General features: G+C 39.1%; 2 protein-coding genes across 6 annotated transcripts in view; both read left to right on the forward strand.

Moving 5' to 3' along the window:
* Nucleotides 1-1,603: 1,603 nt before the first annotated feature.
* Nucleotides 1,604-15,363, forward strand: BPNT1 (3'(2'), 5'-bisphosphate nucleotidase 1; the record flags this gene model as incomplete). 3 transcript variants are annotated; one of them, XM_084246159.1, is made up of 9 exons in its annotated part: nt 1,604-1,723; nt 5,037-5,141; nt 5,828-5,935; nt 6,789-6,837; nt 8,827-8,918; nt 9,949-9,993; nt 12,757-12,954; nt 13,866-13,971; nt 15,215-15,363. In XM_084246159.1, 9 exons carry the CDS (start codon nt 1,604-1,606, stop codon nt 15,361-15,363), a joined length of 972 nt encoding a protein of 323 aa, XP_084102285.1. The 3 variants fall into 3 exon arrangements, with proteins under 3 accessions (XP_084102285.1, XP_084102286.1, XP_084102287.1); XM_084246160.1 differs by lacking the exon at nt 9,949-9,993; XM_084246161.1 differs by lacking the exons at nt 5,828-5,935; nt 9,949-9,993.
* A 3,867-nt stretch (nt 15,364-19,230) lies between these two features.
* EPRS1 (glutamyl-prolyl-tRNA synthetase 1) overlaps nt 19,231-20,068 on the forward strand; it is a gene marked incomplete at both ends in the record, with an annotated part of 62,369 nt that continues 61,531 nt past the window's right edge. For all 3 annotated transcript variants that reach the window (XM_084245042.1, XM_084245041.1, XM_084245043.1), the window contains one exon: nt 19,231-19,276. In XM_084245042.1, the coding sequence (XP_084101168.1) occupies nt 19,231-19,276 (46 nt within the window). The remainder of the gene's footprint in view (nt 19,277-20,068) is intronic.

Here is a 20,068-nt window from a genome sequence, read left to right on the forward strand (position 1 = left end):
AGGAAGTAGAGGTCAGGCCAACAAAGCATTGGCTAGATTACTTCTCTCTTTGAGATGTTCGAAATATCGTAAGTAATAATTTTAAGTTTATTACACTTGTAATGCTTGGTATGCCAGGAACATTATATAATGGCATAATATAGTATAATGAAATGTTGATGTAGTAAATAAACTAGTAAATAAATGTAGTAAATAAATGTTCATAGTATAATGAAATGTTGATGTAAATAAACTCAATTCAAATATAGAGACAAACCCCTTTTATTTCCACTTCATTCTGGACACAGTGGGTCATGACCTTACCGATTACAATTCTGTCTTCTTCTGATAGGATTTAAATACTTGTTGATTGTCTCAATTTTGTTCATAATCACTGTGAATAGAATGTAGATGATGGAAAAAAAAGTTAGGAAGAGGTTAAACTGCATCAGAAACTGGTGGTAGAATGAGAACTGTTGTTGATCTGAGGTTTCCGATGTCCTGCATGTTCTGTATCATGTACCCTTACTGCACTGAAATAATGTTGACCTGATTTGATTAGTGGTGGGAGATCTTTTGTCATAGGTTGCTTTCTAGTAAACATTCTAAGGCCCAGAGATAAAGTGTCCCGCTGGTGGGAGGGGAAGCAATAGAACTGGGGTGGATGGCAGACAAGTTGAGTCATGATGCTATGTGCACCAGGAAGGCCTCAGCTGACCCCATAGGCGTTCGGAAGAAGGGATGCCCATCACAGTTGGGGCAGCATCCCTGTTAGAGGGGGCAGTGGCCTTTAACCCCTGCTGTTGACCAGGTTCAAGTGAAGTGGCTCTTCTCAGCAGATATAGTCTCAAAGAAAGATGGCAGCTGAAGGGCACCTGTTAGCTTTACTCTTAGCAGCCGGGAAATATGTCTTTCATTCCCGGAGGAGTTTGGGTGGCACTTTCCAGCATCAGAATACTCACTGGAATTGCAGGGTGTACGTTTATATTTTCAAAGAGCAATATACTTCATCCTAAAGGCTGTTTTTTCTATATTTCTCTTTGGGACCAGGGACTTGTCTTAACATTCATCATGTTTCCAGATGAGTGATCATATTTAGTTAACTGACTTACTCTAAAGGGATATTCATTGATTTACAGAAATGAATTGTAGTCCCATCCAGTCCTCTCCTTTTTAATTAATCCATGCATGCACTTACATTCCTGATGCTATATATTCCTTTCTTGGCTCATACAGACACATTGTAGGCAATATTTTACCTCTAGGCCACCAAAATATGAGCTTCTCAAGGGAAGATGTTGTAGACCTTGAAGCACTGTCCAAGCCATTGCGTGTTGCACACCTCACACATAAAACTTTTTACATGCTCAGCAGTCTGGGCTGGTCTTCCCCAAGATTAAAATGTGACTCCTCTATCAAGATAAAGAATACAGTGGAATTTACTGAGAAAGCTAATACTGAAATGTTGTTTTTTTCTAATCTTCTTTTAGTAATAATTTACAGTTAATTGGTGCAGCCCCAGGTAAGTGCCGATTATATGTGTTGGGTAGAATTCAAGTTCATGAAACCTGTAGTTGACTTTGAAGGTAACAGCATCTCTCTCAGTCCCCCTCTAGGGCTCATCATGGCGTCTGGTCACACTGTGCTGATGCGGTTGGTAGCCTCAGCATACTCTGTTGCTCAAAAGGCAGGCGTGATAGTCAGACGTGTTATTGCTGAAGGAGACTTGGGTATCGTGGAGAAGGTACTGAAAGCCTCATCTTGTTTCATACCAACTTTATTTTTGTTCCTTGAGATTAGCTGACTGCTGTAATAACCTGCGCCAACTTCAATACAAAATGATCAATGATCCCTTACAGAAATCACAAGATCCCTAATTCACATGAGCCCTGTTTCTACTTTGCAAATGACTCCAGACTTCTTGTAGCCAAAGCCATTGTTATATGACTGAACTTACATGACTGGGCCTTGTGACTGTGTCCAGCCCCAAAGCATTGTAACTGAGCTTCAAATCCTAAAATCTATCATATGCGAAGTCACGCAGTCCTTAGTGAACTTGATGTGTTTGCTAAAAATCAAATCAGAACCCCATATATCCAAGCGTTTTTTTTTTAAGATTTAATTTTATTTATTTATGGATACAAGAACTGGAGTGTCGGCCAGAGGTGCAGGGGGTCAGAGGATTCACCAGAGTGGGGAGCAGAACAGGCAGATCTACTGAAATACACTGCTGAGGGGAGCAGCAGGAGAGAAAGGAGAGGTCTGCTGTGCCATGTGGGTCAGCTCTCTGGTGGGGGATTGAACTCAAGCTGCAGTGGCTGGCAATAGCTTGATAGCGCTGAGACTTTAACTCCTGTGCCACCAGGATACATAATTCTCTCTTTTTTAAAAAAAAAATTATTTATTTATGCATACAAGAACTGGGGTACAGGCTAGAGGTGTGGGTGGTGAGAGGATTCACCAGAAACAGTGGGGAGCAGAACAGGCAGATTGAATGAAATATACTGCTGAGGGGAGCAGCGGGCAAGTCAGGAGAGGTCTGCTGTGCCATATGGGTATTTCCCTGGCCGGGGATTGAACTCATGCTGCAGTGGCTGTGGATAGCTTCATAGGTTGCGTCTAAACCACTTGCACCACAAGGGAGGCCCGGGATACATGATTCTTAAAAGCAATGCCACCACATGTTGTGAGACATGAGGGGCAGAAAACATAGTTTTTCACCTTTTTCCTAGGCTTTTTTTCCTGTTTAGTATAGAATGCAATTTGACTGGTCTGTATCCTCAGCCTTTAAAAAAATCCCAATATGCCTGTGCTCTAATTTAAAATACCATTTCCTTTCTAAGATTTAGCTATATTTCATACTACAATTTTTAAATACAAGTTTCCATATGTTGACTTTTTCTCAGATTCTTTAAGGAAGATTGTATTATAATTTTACCCTAGTGAGAAAATTACAGGATATGCTTCACCATTAACACTTCAGTGATTTAAAAAGAATTACAGTGAAATCAGGCATCTAAAAAATTGAGGACCATATATATGAGTAAAAATCAACTTAGAAACAAGTTCCTGTGAGCCAATTATGGGCTATTCAATAGGAATGCTTTTAAAAATTAAGAGTAGAAATCATAAGAACAAATAGAAGTAGTATCATTTCCTTTTCTGATGGAATTATTGACTTAGTAGTATAGGAAATAGACATACGGTGTCTTGTCGTAAGAAAAAAATTTGTTATAGTCTCTTATTTTTCATTTTCAAAGAAAGATTCAAGTCATTAGTAAATCTATAGATGACATCTTGATCCACTATTAGGTATATTCATAACTGGGTGAACAGTGTTACCCAAAATTGTAACTAATTTTCAACCCGAAAACATCCTTGGTAAAACATAGGACTGTCCTCTAGCTCTGTCCGTTTCTCTTTAAGCATTTACTTAAATACAATTTAAAATATTTATTTTAAAAATGTTATGGAAGAGGAGGATACAGAGAAGTATGCTTATAAAGTTGGCAATGAGATGAAGCTAGGAGTACCAGTTGATGTATTAGATCAAAGAATATGTATTAAAAATATTTGCAGACTTTGAGAAACATTGGCTAAATTCAACAGGATATTATCACAGGAATGGAAAAAGGTTTTAGTTGACCACTTCCACTATCAAAGATACACCAACAATGTAAAACAGCTACTTTCACAAGGCTACTAATCTTATTGTCTTTTTTATCATTTTCTCTTAAAATAGGAATGGAAAAAATTAGAAAAAGTACAGCCGTCATCCATCATACTAACACTGCCAGTATCATGGATTGTTTCTTTCCAATTTTTTTCTCTACCATCACTAATTTTGTTTAAATTGATTTTATTTTGTCATGATAGCAGCTGTGCCACTTTGTAGCTGTTAACTTAGGTGTAATAGAAATACAGTGTTCAAGTTAGGAAGTAATACTCTCACTATCCTCCTTGCTGGTCAGGCACTGCTCATACTTTGCATTCACCTGTTGACACCTTATTTTAAAAGAGCAAAATCAGATTTGTCACACCAAGGACTCAGAATGATGAGGTCTGGCACTTTGTCAGTAGAAAGAGCAGAAACTATTTATTTTAGAGAAGAAAAAGGTTGCTATGGCTTCCTTAATATAATCAAATGCCTGTCATTTCTATTTTTCTCTGGAGAAATGGTCTCTAAACTTGTTTGAGTTGTAAGAAATTTTCAGATTTAACAATGCTTTTAAGTAGTTTCACTGTACAGATATTTATAAAGCACCTACTATGTGTCAGACACACTGTCTTTGTGGCTCTACATGCTAGCAAAATAGTACTTCACATTGAGATAACCAGCAAACTTTAGTGTGTCATTAAGTGGTTTGCTTTTCATGATCATTCCTTTACAGAGTATTGTGAAAATTCTATTGTTTAATATAATCTGTAAATCCACCAAGCCAGGCATCTACAAATTGCAACATGTCATAATTCTCTGAAAGCAAAGAAACAAAGGAGGTTGTGACTCAATCTCAAGGTTTTCTACTTTGTTTCTGGAGTGTGACCTTCTAATATGTAGAATGGGGGGGGCGGGGCTCATAGGTGAGCCATATAGTAAGTATTCTGCTGTTTGTTTCATATTTTTTTATTTTTGAAATGGGAATTCTTTCTATATGAAAGAATTGTCCTTGGGGGCCTCTTGAATTGTTAGGATTGAGATTAGTGAGTAAAAGTTACTGAAGAATCCATATATGGGATATCTTTGCAATAACTAGAGGTACTGTTTTTACCTTTGACTGCCTTGAAAAGTTATGAATTTCCTGTTAAGCAAGAGATTAGAGCAGTTGCTTATGAAAGCAATTTATGAATTGGGGAGATAATGTACTACATAATTTAAAAGCTCCTTTCCAAACTGAAGCCACTATCAATCCTGTGAGAATAGCCACACCAAGAAACTGGTTGATTCATTTGGTGTGTTAAGTTCCATGAGTCTAAAAACAGATGGTGAAACAAGCACTCAAGGAATCAGAAGACTACACATTTCATAGTAATTCTACAATTCGTGTTCTTTGTTGCAGACCTGCGCGACAGACCTGCAGACCAAAGCTGACCGCCTGGTGCAAATGAGTATATGTTCGTCACTGGCACGGAAATTCCCCAAACTAACGATCATAGGGGAAGAGGTAAGACTTCTCAGGGATATAGTGTTGTTTTAATCCTTGCTTACCATGTGAACTGATAATTACCACTTTAATTATGTGTATACCACTGTTGTGATCTCAAGTATTATATCTAGTGTTTTTAATACAAAAGCCATTAATGTAGTCCTTGGACTTACAGGAAATATCTGATTTTAAAATATACTGGCCCATTTCTAGGCTGATGTTGCAATTCTTCACCACAGATGATATAACTACTGTTCATAATTGGCATTAAACTGTAAGATGACAGAGTTCTAGAACTTCGGAATGAGATGGGTTTTGCTGCTTCTGGGTTTTGTTTTTAATCAGGTTTACTTGCATACTTTCCCAGAGATGGGAACATGGTAACAGTGAAAGAATTGACACCTCATGCAATTGAGAGACTGGAAGTATCTAATGTCAGAGTCCCTGTTTCAATAAGTTTTTACACTTAAACATTCTTTTAATGTTAAATTCCACTAGGATATTGGCATTGTGACCCTTTGTAGTCAACTTTGATGAGCCACATATGGTCATTTTTGCAATTTTTTTTGGTTTTCTTTAAAAGCTCTGGACATACATCATGAATAGGAAGGACTAGGGCAAACTATGGTGCTGCGGTTCTTCTAATAATGAGAAAAATCAGAGTGAGTTGAAAGCTTTAGTAACATCCCATGTTCCTGCTTTAGGATCTGCCCTCGGAAGAAGTCGATCAGGAGCTGATTGAAGATGGTCAGTGGGAGGAGATTCTGAAGCAGCCGTGCCCATCACAGTACAGTGCCATCAAAGAGGAAGACGTATGCTCCTGAGTATTACTTTAACTCTCTATTCTTCATTTTCATCACAGTAAAGGAAATAGTTTGCCTGTTAGTAGTTATAAAATGCAGACAATCAAGAACTTGAAATCTTTTAGGGCAACACAGAAGTATCAGGCAACCACACAGAATGTCTGGCTTTCTCATTCTGCTGGTTTCCTCTCCACTCTGCAGCTATTAATACTGTGTTTTTATGCAATACATCTAACTTATAAGTTTGGTAGTAAAGCATTTGATGAGTAATTGGGGCTGGGAAGAGGTGAAACACATCCCTACCTTATCTATAACAGGCCATAGAAATCCCTTTGGTTACTTTTATTATAGTTGCTCACATTAAATCCCTGGCTTCAGAGATGTCTGGAGTTTGTCTTTATGTCTTTAGTTTCCAAAATTGGGGCAGGAAAAATATACTTGTTTTTAATTTTAATTTTATTGAGGTAACATAGGTTTTTAACACTGTATGTGATTCAGAAGTGTAGGATCATACCTCTTCAGATGTACGTTACCACACCTCACCAAGGCACCCAGGGTCCTTCACCATGGTCCATTGTGCTCTGCCCCCCTCCTTCCCCCTACCCCTTTCATACAGATTTCTAGGGTTTGTTAATTGATTGGTACTATCTTATCCTTTGTCTTGTTTCTTTATATTCCACATATAAGTGAAGCTGTCCAATATTTATTCTTCTCTTTTTGACTTATTTCACTTGGCATGATCCCCTCCAGTTCCATCCATGTTGTCCCAACATGGAGTCTCTTTTTGTAGCTGAGTAGTATTCCACTGTGTATCTATAACACAGCTTCCTTTAATTTGGATATTTTTTTTTTCTTTTTTTAGCTTGTGGTCTGGGTTGATCCTCTAGATGGTACCAAGGAATATACTGAAGGTTAGTATCTCTTTTGTCTTTGAACATGACAGCAGGATTGGTATATGATGTTCACTTGTAAACATTTGCCATTTCATGTTATGTGAAAAGCTGGTGTCCATATTTTCTGTGTCTGTCCTATAGCTTATTTGTGCTCATCCTTGATAACTCTTATAGGCCAATGATGTCATCACTATACACACTCTACCAGCCCCACAATCCAAATGTCCTCCAGATGAGATAACTAACACACTAAACCCATCTTTAAACAATATGAACCCCCAGCTTTATTAGTAGAAAGACAATGCAGGGCCTCCCCTGGTGGCGCCACCGTTAAGCGCAGGGCTGTAAAGCTGCCCACAGCCTCTGCAGTGCTGGTTCGGTCCCTGGCCACCAGCGAGGGTCCCACATGGCAAGCAGACCTCTCCTACCGCCCGCTGCTCCCCTTAGCAGTGTATTTTGTCAGTTTGCCTGTTCTGTACCCCGCTCTGGCTCTGGTGAATTCTCTCACCCTCCTGCGCTTCTGACTGTACCCAGTGCTTGCATAAATAAATAAATAAATCTTTAAAAAAAAAATAGAAAGACAACACGGAGCAGATGTCCTGTCCTTCTCAGCCACCACCAGCCTCCCATGCCCATCCCGCTTTCTTCTATCTTCAAACCACTTTTTCACATCACAGCCTCCCTTTAAATGTGGGTTTTGAAACACAGTATACTGTTCCTCCTCTCTGAAATTATTTAAAATGAGAAAAAAAAAAATAGCAAATTATTTATTTATTTATTTTAGTATTAATTTTTAAAATTTTTTAAATCATTGTTCATTTTTAAACAATATTTGCTTCCCCCACCCCCTCAGGTGTAGTCCCCATAGAGTTTCCTTCACCATTGCACCCGTGCACCATCACCTCAGTCCCCTGGGCTCCTCCCTCCCTCCCTCCCCCCGATCCCTCTCCTTCCTCCTCCCTTGCAGTATGTCTGAATTATAATCATCTGTTTTTGCTTTGTTGTGTTTTGTACTGTTAATTATTTTTTTACACTGATGTCTTAATTTGGTTCCCCTATTTTCCTGCTATAAGTGAAACCATCTGATATTTTTCTTTTTCCTTCTGGCTTATTTCACTGAGCATAATTCCTTCTAGTTTTATCCACGTTGCTGCAAATGGCATGAGTTTATCTTTTTTGATTGCTGAATAATATTCCATTGTGTATATGTGCCACATCTTCTTGATCCAGTCATCTATTTTTGGGCATTTGGGTTGAGAAAGCAGCAAATTACAATAAAATTGCTAACAGGAAAGTAAGAAGAAACAGACTGAGTGCTAGAGTTTTTGGAGCAAAGCATAAGCTTAGAGTTCTATATTTTAAATGAAGATCTTTGTGGGTTTCTTATTTTGGTTCTCAGCTTCATGGCTTAAAAAATATTCTCAATGACTAGAAAAAACTACTTTTCTTTGCTTGGATGAGTCAGATCTATAATGAGTGAGTTGTGTGTATGCACTGAAAATGTTTCTGTAATCCACCGGGAAACAGAGAAGCTCTAGACAGCTTCAGTATATACAAGTACCCAGACAGCTGAGAATCTGCATTGTAAAAATGTTGCCAGTTAATCCTAATGCTGTTTGCTAGTCTATGCACCTCACTTGGAGATACCTTGCGTTGGAGTCTGGAATGTTGAGTGCAGAGAGAGATCCTGGAAAAGGGTGACTCAGCAGATGGGGGTGAGGAGGCAAATGGCATACAGGAGAATCAAATGATACTGGCTTCAGTCATGCTTTATTTAGTTTACAAATCATACTGATGAGAAAATAGTTACCAGTTTTGTTAAGTGGCATGGACCCTACTATCTCTGGTCAGTTCTCCTATAATTTGTGCATTTTTCGATAAGATGGATCCTGAAAGAGTTTTTGCAAATTCCTTACCTTTACTGAAAAAACAACTTGGAACAGTGGGTGTGCTAAAGATGAGTCATAACATGAGAGCATCTGGTTGATACTTATTTCTTCTTCATAGGTCTTCTTGACAATGTAACAGTTCTTATTGGAATTGCTTATGAAGGAAAAGCCATTGCAGGAGTTATTAACCAGCCATATTACAACTACCAGGTATGACTGAGCAATACAAAAAGATCCTGTGAGGTAACTGACCATAGTGTGTTCTGTGCTCCTGGTGTGTCTAATCCAGTGGCAGCTAGCTTGGTTGCACATGCAGTAATCTGGAGAGCTTTTAAGAATGCAGATTCACATCCCAGACCTATTGAATTAGAACTTTTGAGCTCATTGATTTCAAGAATGTACATTTTTGTAGATGTGTGTGCACTGTGTACATTACATATATTTTTATGTATTCCTGCTAATTCAAATGCAAAAGTTTGGAAATAACCCAAATGGTCCTTGATTAGCTTGGTCCTCAAGACACCTGATTTATAGGTGGTTCTTGGCACACTGAAGAAACAAATTATTTCTGCCAAGACAACATGCTGGTAGTCCAGCTGGTGCTGATAACAGGACTAAATGTGCTCTTGCTCTCTTCCTCCCACTTTCTCTAATCTGCTTTGACTTCCTGTTATACTTTCAAGAAATTATCTTCCTAAGAAACATCAGACCAATGTAGTTCCAAAGCAGGAGTATATCATTAAATCACAATATATTTTAAAGGTCAAGATAAAACTTTTAAGGTATTTTCATAGTGTACTTAGAAAAATTTTAAGAAACAAAATAGGGATTAAAACTTCTGAATTTCCAGGTTGAGTTAAGAGCAAGATTAATATCTTCTGCTAAAGTAAATGTTTTTTTTTTCCTGACATTTCTAAAGAATGTTTTATCTACAATCATATGCTTTTTAGAATTATTTAACTAAAATAGTTTTGCATTACTGGGAATGTCTTATTGAACTGTTTATATGGACGTTAGTTCTTTTAATATGCCTCTAATGTATTTTTATATGAAGACACAAATTTGTGCTAATTTATAACTTTAAGTTAATACTTGTATATAGTATTTAAAAGGGTAATCCTGCATAGCTAACTTTGTAATGCATGGCATTTTCATCAAAAAAGAGATAAGTGCTTAGCAGTTGTTAATAATTTCCATCACTTCTTTCTCAGATTAGAAAAATTGTATTCATTTTCCACAGAACAATGAAAAGGAGAAGTTAAGGGAAGCCAGGAATGAAGCAAAGGTGAGAAAAATAGCTAGAGTTTTGGCCCCACCAGCAGGTAGGAAAGGGGTAGGCCACCCGTGCACCAGGTTTGTCATGTCCATTCCACATACAGTTCATTTTCTCCTGTCTGTTATCTCCTTTGTCATCTCTCTCTTCACCACATTCCTTTTCGTACCCTCATTTTCTCCCTTTTCTCTTGCCTCTTTGCGTTATAATTCATTCCAACAACGAGGACAGCAGTTGACTCTTCCATTTTGAATAATAATCATCATAACCACAGCTAAATGTATCAATAGCTTACTCTGCTGAGTAAGGTAATACTCAAAGTATTATCTCATTTAATATGCAGTGCAGTCCTTCAATGACATCTTTGTCCCTGTTTTAAAGAAGAGTAAACTGAGGCAAGGGACTTGCCCTTGACCCAATTGTTTAGTGGCAGCTATGGGATTCAACCCCTATCCAAGTTTTTACCCTTTGTCTGTATTACTCTCTTGAGCCAGATAAAAGACTTAATTTAGACTTTGTAACTGCTTCTAACAAATACTGAAGCTGGTAGACACCTAATCGAAAGAGCATAGCTTAGTGCAAAAACAAAAACAAAAAACCCACCAGTGCATCTTTATTCCAGAGCTTGTATGTTAAACATTGTGAACTTTAATAAACTCACCAGTGAGATGAAAAGACTGGCCTTTTCTCCACTCCTTCCCTGCCGAGAGTTGGTGTGGAGCTTGTTTTTTTTTTTTTAAATATATTTATTTATGCATACAAGAACTAAGTTTGACTTAACTTTACATACAAGGCCAAAGGTACAGGGGGGCAGTGAGAGGATTCACCAGAGACAAGAGTGGGTAGCAGAACAGGCAGACCTACTGAAATACACTGCTGTGGGGAGCAGCTGGTGAGTCAGGAGAGGTCTGCTGTGCCATGTAGGTCAGCTCCCTGGTCAGGGATTGAACTTGTGCTGCAGTGGTGGCCGATAGATTCGTAGTGCTGAGACTTAACCCCTTGAGCCACCAGCGAGGCCCTAGTGTGGAGCTTTTGAAGGTGAGTCAGTGAGAGAAAAGTAGTCAGGAGCACAGAGGAAGGCTGGGGACTGCTTTGTGCAGTGGCATTAACTCCACCTGCACACCAGAGTCCTTTGTCTCATCCTCATGGCTACATATTCTTTTCCAGAGGGATATGATTTTTTAGAGACCAGAATCCTCAGGTCTACACTTTAGTACACTCTCCTTTCATATTTCAGAATGACTGGAAAGCTGAATTAATAAACATGGTAGGTTTCTTGAACTCATGAAATCCATCCCAGTGGTCAAGCTGAATCCTCAGCAGCAGCTCAAGCCACCATCGAGCCTATCTGTCCTTTCCAGATTCCAGCCTCTCCTGTGATATCACCCCAAGAGGGAACACGAGAAGCACATGCACATGCACAGAAGACCTTCACCTGTCTGCCGCTCAGGGATTGCCTCACCTCTAAAGCGTGGCCCTGCCCAGTGACACTCTTCCCAAGGAACTCCATTTCCACTGATGGATTATTGCATGGGAATAAAGCTAGCATTTCATCCCACTTTGGCACCACTCTGAAGGGCCCTCCGAGCCCCAGAGTGCTCATTGGGTTAACTGAATCTGTCTTTTTGTTGCATCACAAGAACATCACAATTTTGTTCTCTGCCCACTCCAGCTTCCTTCCCTCTGTGCTGCCCAGGGGATCCATCCTGTCACATCAGCATATGTCACTCTTACAGCACGCAGGGCACTGTTGTGGGGTGCTTCAGGGGTTCTGTTTGGAAGCACCTGACAAGCTCCCCGAGGCAGTAGAGTTTAGTGAAAAAGAATACTGACCTTGAACAGAGAAGTTTGATTTTGAGGCTCCTAGAACTCTTTGGTCAGGTTACTCACTTATTCCGAAGCTCACTTTTCTCATCTGTGAAACAAAGAGGATCAGACCACCTTCATGGGGTTGTTGGAACGATGCAGTGAGATAATATATGTAAACACTTAGTCTTGGGTGTGGTACATGCTTAGTATTTGTGAAGTATATGACTGTAGTGTACAGTATCTGCTTAGTATCTTAATATTATGGTATTTTGAGGACTTTAAGTTAATCATTTTGTGCATCAGCTTTACTTTCCATGAAATGCAGGTTATGCTTTGCTACATAAAATGTAGAGTTGCAGTAATGTAGTTGAAAATTCTTTGAGCTCTGCAAAGGAAAGGAGAGACCCTAAGTTTGCTTCCTTGTCATTTTACAACTAAAATTCTCCGTAAAATCTTTAACTGCAACTGCCTTATCCATGGCTACTCCTCAGTATCAGCCTATTTAGTCACTCTGTCTTTATAACAGCAAAATACACAATCGCTGCCACCTATACCCACTGTGACAGCCCTTCGTGTTTCTTAGGCAAACAGAAATGGTATGTGGCATTCCAGTTCCTGAGACTGCAGTGCCCTCTGCAAACAGCTTTTTCAGATATAATCATGAAATCACTGGATGATTCAGAGAGGGACAGGAGTTAGTTCCCTTTTCCTGGAAAGCTCCCAGGAAAGCCCAAAATTTCCCATCAGAACCTTGGAAACCCTGTTATGAAGCAAAATGAGAATAACCAGTTCATTCTCCTAGGAAAACGGCTTTGTTGATGATACCGTTCTTGTACTTCATGACATTAGCATGTTTTTATTTGTTAACTATCATAAGGTGACTATAACTACATATTCTATTTATAACTAGCTAACATTTTCTCCAAATGATTTCAAACTTTGCTGTTGTTTCACTCACTCACACAGGCAGGACCAGATGCCGAGTTGGGACGGACAATCTGGGGCATTTTAGGTTTAGGAGCCTTCGGGTTTCAGCTGAAAGAAGTGCCTGCAGGGAAGCACATTGTCACAACGACCCGTTCCCATAGCAACAAGCTGGTTACGGACTGTGTTACGGCCATGAACCCTGACAGTGTGCTGCGTGTGGGTGGAGCAGGAAATAAGGTATGAAAGATGTTTGTCATCCATTCTGAAATGCCACTGAATTACAGGGCTTTAAAACAATGTAAAATAAGTTTTAGAAGAGATTAAAGTTTGTAATGTTACCATGAAAAGCACCTTTCAGCGACATTTGAATTTTACAAAGATCTGATGCTTCAGGTATTTTTCAATCAAAGAGTTCAGTGATAAGTCATTAGGATCAGACCCCATGCCTCTTGGCAGCCTTTAATTTCTTAGGAATCTCTCTTGGATTGCTACCTACACCTCTGACCTACCCACTCTAATGAGGGGCCTGTCAGCCCCATCCTGGACGCTTCTCTCATTCTTTCATCTAGACTTCTGTCTCCTGAGGAAACTGTGAAATGGACACAATGTCACCTACATTCCTAGCCCTAATCTCATCTGATTGATGATACACCTGAGTATCATCATTATGACCTCCTCCAGGTATCTCAAATTCATCATGCCCAGTTGGAGCTTATCATTTCTCCAACATGCCCCTGGGGCATGATCATTCCTCTTCCCATTTCCTAGCTTATTAGTGGGCTGGTTGATATTTCTCTAACTTTTATATAATATTGGTTAGGTTTTCCACAAGATTAAAACTTAAATTTTCTCCATTAAATATATTTTGTTTTGCAGTAAGAAAAAACAAAACATTAAAAGCAGAAAATTTTCTCTAACTTGAAATCCTTGAGCTTATCTGACCTCTCTCCCCCTCACGTCACCAGGCTTGTGCACATCATCTTTGTATTTCAACACTCGGCTATTTAAACCAGCTAAATAAGGCTTTACGCTAAGTTGAGTCTGATAAAAGGAACCGATGAAAACTACTTGATAGAAACAGCACTTTTTCTTATTTGTACTTCATATCATCTCTTGGTTGAGAGACAATTATTATCTTTACCTTGCAGATTATTCAGCTGATTGAAGGCAAAGCATCTGCTTATGTATTTGCGAGTCCGGGATGTAAGAAGTGGGACACTTGTGCCCCCGAAGTTATTTTACATGCCGTGGGAGGTCAGTCCATTGCATTTCAGGAAATTACAGTTTTTATGTCTTGCTAAGAGAGTATTTCAAGCCTATTACTTTACCTAGACTCTTAGGCTGTAAGAGATAGGAGGAAATTTAGAGATTATCCACTCCACCTCCCCTTCCCTCATACCCCTACATTTCATAGATGACAAAGTCGCTTTTCAGTAATTTCATTTTTCTTTGGAATGCACTCTATGTACAGTTTAATTACACCCTTATTGATATATGATAGCCTTACTTTTATGGGTTTTTTCCTTGAAAAGTAAAATACTCATCATTATTGTCATCACCTCACTTATTTCTTTTAAGCAAATAATGATCTAAGATCATAAAGTTAGATTTTTAAAACATCTAAATGAAAATATTACAAACATTTACACAATAAAATTATTTTTTACTTTCAAATAGACATGAATTCCTATCTACTGTTAAGCAAAACACATGATTTTTTATTCTCTCATTTTCCTAATATAGTTGGTGTTGATCTCTGATACCATAATTCATGACAAAGAAGTTAAATTCATCACAATCCATCCTCATCTAGATGTTAAATGAAACTTATATAATATAGTATTATACAATTCTAGTTTATGTACATACTTCATTTCAGCTATTACCCAATTAAGTGTTAATATTAAATTCTGGAAGGAAGAACCACTTTGGAAAATGGGAATAGTGGTGATGAAGTATAACAAATAGGGAGAGTAACTGCCTCAGGAAAAGGAAAATTAATTGATGCTAGGGGTTAAGCACAACACTATGAAGTAATCCGCAGCCCCCGTCAGCCTGGGAGAAACCCACATGGCGAGGCAGACCTCTCCTGTCTTGCCCACTGCTCCCTTCAGCAGTATATTTCGGTCAGTCTGACTGTTCTGTTCCCCACTCTGTCTCTGGTGAATCCCCTCACCTCCTGCATCTCTGGCCTGTACCCCAGCTCTTGTATGCATAAATAAATAAATCTTTAAAAAAATATAAATTGAAAATGCTTAATTAAATTACATTTAATCAGGGAGAAAAAATAAATTTTTATGCTTCAATTAGTCACAATTGCTCTACAGTCTTAAATTTCAAGTGAATTAAAACTTAAACTTTATGGTCACTCATTATTGTCCTTTTGTATCCAGAATTAATTGCACATTGTTGATAAAGAAGCAAAAATCACTTAAAAATAACTAGAAACCTAATGATCCAATCAGCCATTAATACTGTATTAATGTTTCTTCCACAGGCAAGTTAACCGATATCCATGGAAATGCCCTTCAGTATAACAAGGAGGTGAAGCACATGAACTCTGCAGGGGTGCTGGCCACACTGAGGAATTATGACTACTATGCAAGTCGAGTTCCACAATCTGTTAAAAATGCCCTTGTTCCATAAAAAACAATCTCATTAGGAGAGGGACTCAGTTCTCAAAATAATACATTTAAAACAGATTCAATGGAATTAGACTCCACCTTTACTTTATTCATTGCTGATCAGCAATTTATATTTAGTTATTTAGGAGTAGAATATAGGTTTAAGGAACTTATCTTGATAGTTAATCAACCAGACCAATTTTGACATCTGGGAAATTTATAAAGTCAATATCATATGTCTCTTTCCTCCTTCTATATGGAGAAATGAAAGGAAGGTTTTGTTGCAACTGACCATTCAGGTCCGTTGTTTAATCAACATTCCTATGTACAAACCAAATTACTTTAGAGCACAGAATCACAAGTTATCTGAATGTCGTTCTTGTTTTTCACAGTAATTTTTAAAGTTTTCCTACAGCAGTTATGAATATACTAAAATGTCATATATGTTGATGAAACAGATTTATGGGAAAAGTTTCTTTATAATAAATTATTTAATTCTAGTTCATGCTATTAACCAGCTTTTTAATATTTGTAAGTATTTGAAAACCATAAATTCTCTATTATGGACATTCTTATGGTTTCATCATATTGTTTAACTGTAGAAAGTTAAGTATGGTCTTTATTCCTTCCATTGGGAGATTATGATATATGCTATCAAAATTCTTCCAACATTCTGCCTATTTTAGGTCTCTGTCTAGTGTTTTTCAATAAATTTCTCTGCTACTGGATTAAGTACCTGTTTTAAATTAATCATCCCCAAACCCAGCTGCGCATACAAATCACTTAGGAAACTTCACAAGGTACAGATTCAGTTTCTACCTCATGACTTTGATTCTCTGTATTTTAAGATGGCTGTTCCACAAAAATTCCATACATATAGGTTCTTTTGGGGCCTTTTGCCCATAATTCCATTATCTGTCTAGGTTTGATCTCTCAAACTTTAGGTTCTTATACAGGCTTCCTATGCTTTCTGAAAGTAGAACTTTCATAATGGTATGATTTGGTAGGTAATTTTTGGGGTCTGGGAATGCTATTCCTATTAGCTTATTTGAAAAAAGCTTTTAGCATTAGCATATTAAAAATATAGCCTACTAAATCATACCAAATAGAAATATTCTATTTTTGGGTAGCAGGGGAGACCTATACCCAAAGCCTGCTGTGAGCTATCACAGTTATCTCTGATTTATGTCTAAAAAGCTCCTCATTCTTGCTACCATTCCTTAAGTTATTTACATGTCCCCAAAGCAGTACTGATAATTGGCCACCTTGGGAAGTCATTTCCTTAAACCATTTACTTCTCTCAGAGTTTTCTGTCTACAAATAATGGACTAAATCTAATTCTCAAAAAAATCTAAATGCAGTATAACAAATATAACTTTGAAGGTTTTTTTTAACAATAGTTTTCTATATAAAAACTTTTCTAAGGGACACACTTGGAGATCTAAATTCTATTCCCATTGCTTCTCCATGAATGGACACTCTCAGGCCCCTTTATTTCTTCCTGAATCACTACAGTGTCACTGTCATTAATCTTCCTGCAACTCTTCTCCAATCCATCCATCACTGTCTCCCAGTGATTTTTTTAAATCAAATCTAGGGAGTAATGGCACTCCCTTCAGCCATACTCAAACACTTAATTCCCCCCAGATAGCATGTTTTCTCTCTCCTTGGCCTTCATTTATTCAACAAATCATTTTTGAAGACGTGCTACATATTAGCCACTGCATCCAACAGCCAACATAACACAAACATAAGTCAGTTCCTTTGTCGAGCTCATGTTTTTGTGAAGCAGAATAGACAATCAACAAGTAAATGAACTTACTTAGCTTTTGGCAAATGCTATCAAGGTAATCCAGAAGGATTAGCTAGAAAGCCACCGGGCAGAATGGTAGGGCTGGAAGTAGATCTCTGTGGAGGGAATCTTTTCCTGTGTTTTAAATAGCAATCCAACTGAGTAAAATTAAAGATATAATGGCCTTTACTAAAGGATTCATGAATCAGATAGCATCCCATCTACAAAGAAGGAAGGAGCATCAAAGGGCTAAGAGAAGGAAAAGGTTTAAACAAGGTGAGGCAAGGAATTAAAAGAAGGTTATTTCAGGTTTAAGTAGCCTACATATGGGGAATGGAAGGGGTTTTTGTGGCAGATTACCTAATTCTACCTTGGGGGTGGAAAGTATTTTCTCACTGGTGATGACCAGAAAATTCCACAGTTAAAACAACATTTCTTGGGATGCAAGGCATGTTAGGTCCTGTAATTTGATTTACACAGTGTAGACACTCTTCTAGCACGCCAACATCATTTAAACAGGGTTTTTGTATATTAATTTTCACAGTTTTGTTAAATGGGTTAGCACATTTGACTCCACTGTGGTCGTGAATAACTGGTCAAATTATGATAGAGTAGCAAGGATCCCCTGTATTGCTAGGTACTGGGTGGGTGGGAGGAACCCACAGATTTCCAAGATAAGATTTCAGCGAACAAGAACCTTAGAGCTAGCATGGTGTGCAGTTGAGAAATCCTTTTCAGAAAAGGGAGATAGAAAGGTGTCTTGTTTCACATATAATTACTTGGAGAACATGATGAGACATGGATCTCATCCCTACAAAATCTGTTTTGGAGATAGGTGTAGGGTGAGAGGTTTTATTCTGATGTAGGTGCCTTGTCTAGTCTGGAGAGGGCTATGTAAAGACATAATCATCTTTGAGGGTGTGTTGGGAATCCCTTGTCGTTGCTCAAACACTCAAGTCTCATTAAATCTAAGCAATACCCCCTAGTAATATTCCCACTGAAAACAGGGATGTCTTTAGGAGGTTAAGAGAAAATGGGGGCAGCGATGATGTTGAGAGATGATTGGGATTGTTAAAAAACAAAATTCATCTGGGTAAGTTTAGAACTCTTTTATTAAATGTCTTCTGAATTGGACAGCATCCCATTTAACAAGTGGAAAGGTGCAGCAGGAGTTGTATAAAATGGAAGGTGTTTTATAGTCAGAAAAAAGGGTGGGACAAGAATGGTTATTTAAGGCAAAACCACAGTTCCTTTGGGAAGGGAGGAGGTGGGTATCTTATCATGCAGATTTCCTCACTGGAGCTGACCAAGAAATGCCAGGTTGATTGGTTTAAAGTTCCACGTTTGGGTGGCGCTTGGGTGAGTCTATATTGGACCCGTTTGTTTTTCACCCAGATGTTTTACAGTCAGTTCCCTAGTCCTCTGGAGTATGCCTGCTCACAAGTCAAAGAGGTTTAAGAGGAGGAATCAGATGATCCTGTGAAAGCACCTTATCCAGTCCAAGCAAGCAAAGCCAAGCAAAACGGGCAGGGGCTTTTAGTAACGCCGTTTATAAATACACCCTCCCATTTAACCATTACCTTCAAGTACAAAAATAACTTTCAAATATATATCCTCCTTCGGAAAAAAAAAAAAAAAACCCAAACCTGTAAACAGAAAACATTCCTGATTCCCCCCGCTCCACCATAAACTTCGGTTTCCGGGTTTAGGAACACGGATCCCGTGCAGATTTCCTTTCCGGCTTCACGTAATGATTTTACAGTTTGCCTTCCTCGCTTGACGAACTGTCGTAAAGCCTAGTGCGCAGCCGCTTCTTTCCCTGGCGACGTCGAACTCCGCGTCGGCCATACGCGTCTAGCCGCCGGGGGGGCGGGGTCGAAGGCCAAGCAGCCCACGGGTGCGACGGCGACTGCGACAGCGCGCGGAGATGACGCAAGAAGTGCGCGGCGTCGGTGTCGTCTACGGCGCAGGGGCGGGGCGACGGCTGCGGCTCTGTCCGGCGCGCTTACACGTTGCATCTTGAAGCTTTCGGCGTGTTTAGCGTGGTTGGGGCGGCCAGGCAAGCGCACTGACTGGTAGACCGGCTGAGCTGGGAAGATGGCGACACTCTGTCTGACTGTGAATTCCGGGGACCCTCCGTTGGGTAAGGGGCCTAGGCCGTCGATCGCTTGCATCAGCCCGGGAGGGTGCGGGGAGGCTAAGGGCGTCGCGCCGGGTTGGCGCAGTGGCGGCCACGTCTGGGAGATTGGGCCTGCCCCTCTCCCCCGGACTGTACCTGAGTGACTTCGCTCCCCTCGCCGTCTGTGCCCTGACAGGTAGGGCTGTTCGACAAGATAGTTCGTAGAAATAACACTACAAAACTGAAAATACCATTATCTTTGAACCTCCCTTTTTTAATATCCCCTCCACCCGTGACTAGTATCTTACTTCGCTTTCTTCCTTCTTTCAGAAAAGAGCATCAGTCCACTTAATTCGATTTTTCTTTATATCTCATCGCGTGCAAAGGAAGCAAGGTAGACGGTCGTAGTAGCATTTACTGAGGTTACACTTATTTTTAATTAAAGGTGGCAGGGTAATTGCTGGAACACCCAGTGCAGTGCGGACTGATGGGGTTTCTTTACTACACACGCTACGGATGTAGTAAAACGTCAGCGTATACGTCGGACCTGTCACTTTCCTGGTTTGTCTTAGGTCCGTGCGATGTGATTTTTTTTTTTTTTTTCAGCGAGGCCAACTTTATTGTGGATAGATAGCTTAGATTTTCTGCCCTTAAAAAAAGAATACTTTGGGAAATTGCACAGAAGGATTTAAGTAGTTTATTGATCTCGTGTTTGCGAACAAGTATGTGTCAAATACCATCGTGAGAACTTTTCTTTTTTTTCTTGTATTAAATTTTATTTTACATAGGTGTATTTATTTTTTAACACCACCCACG

Source organism: Talpa europaea (assembly GCF_964194135.1).
Source record: "Talpa europaea genome assembly, chromosome: 10".
Lineage (NCBI taxonomy): Eukaryota > Metazoa > Chordata > Mammalia > Eulipotyphla > Talpidae > Talpa > Talpa europaea.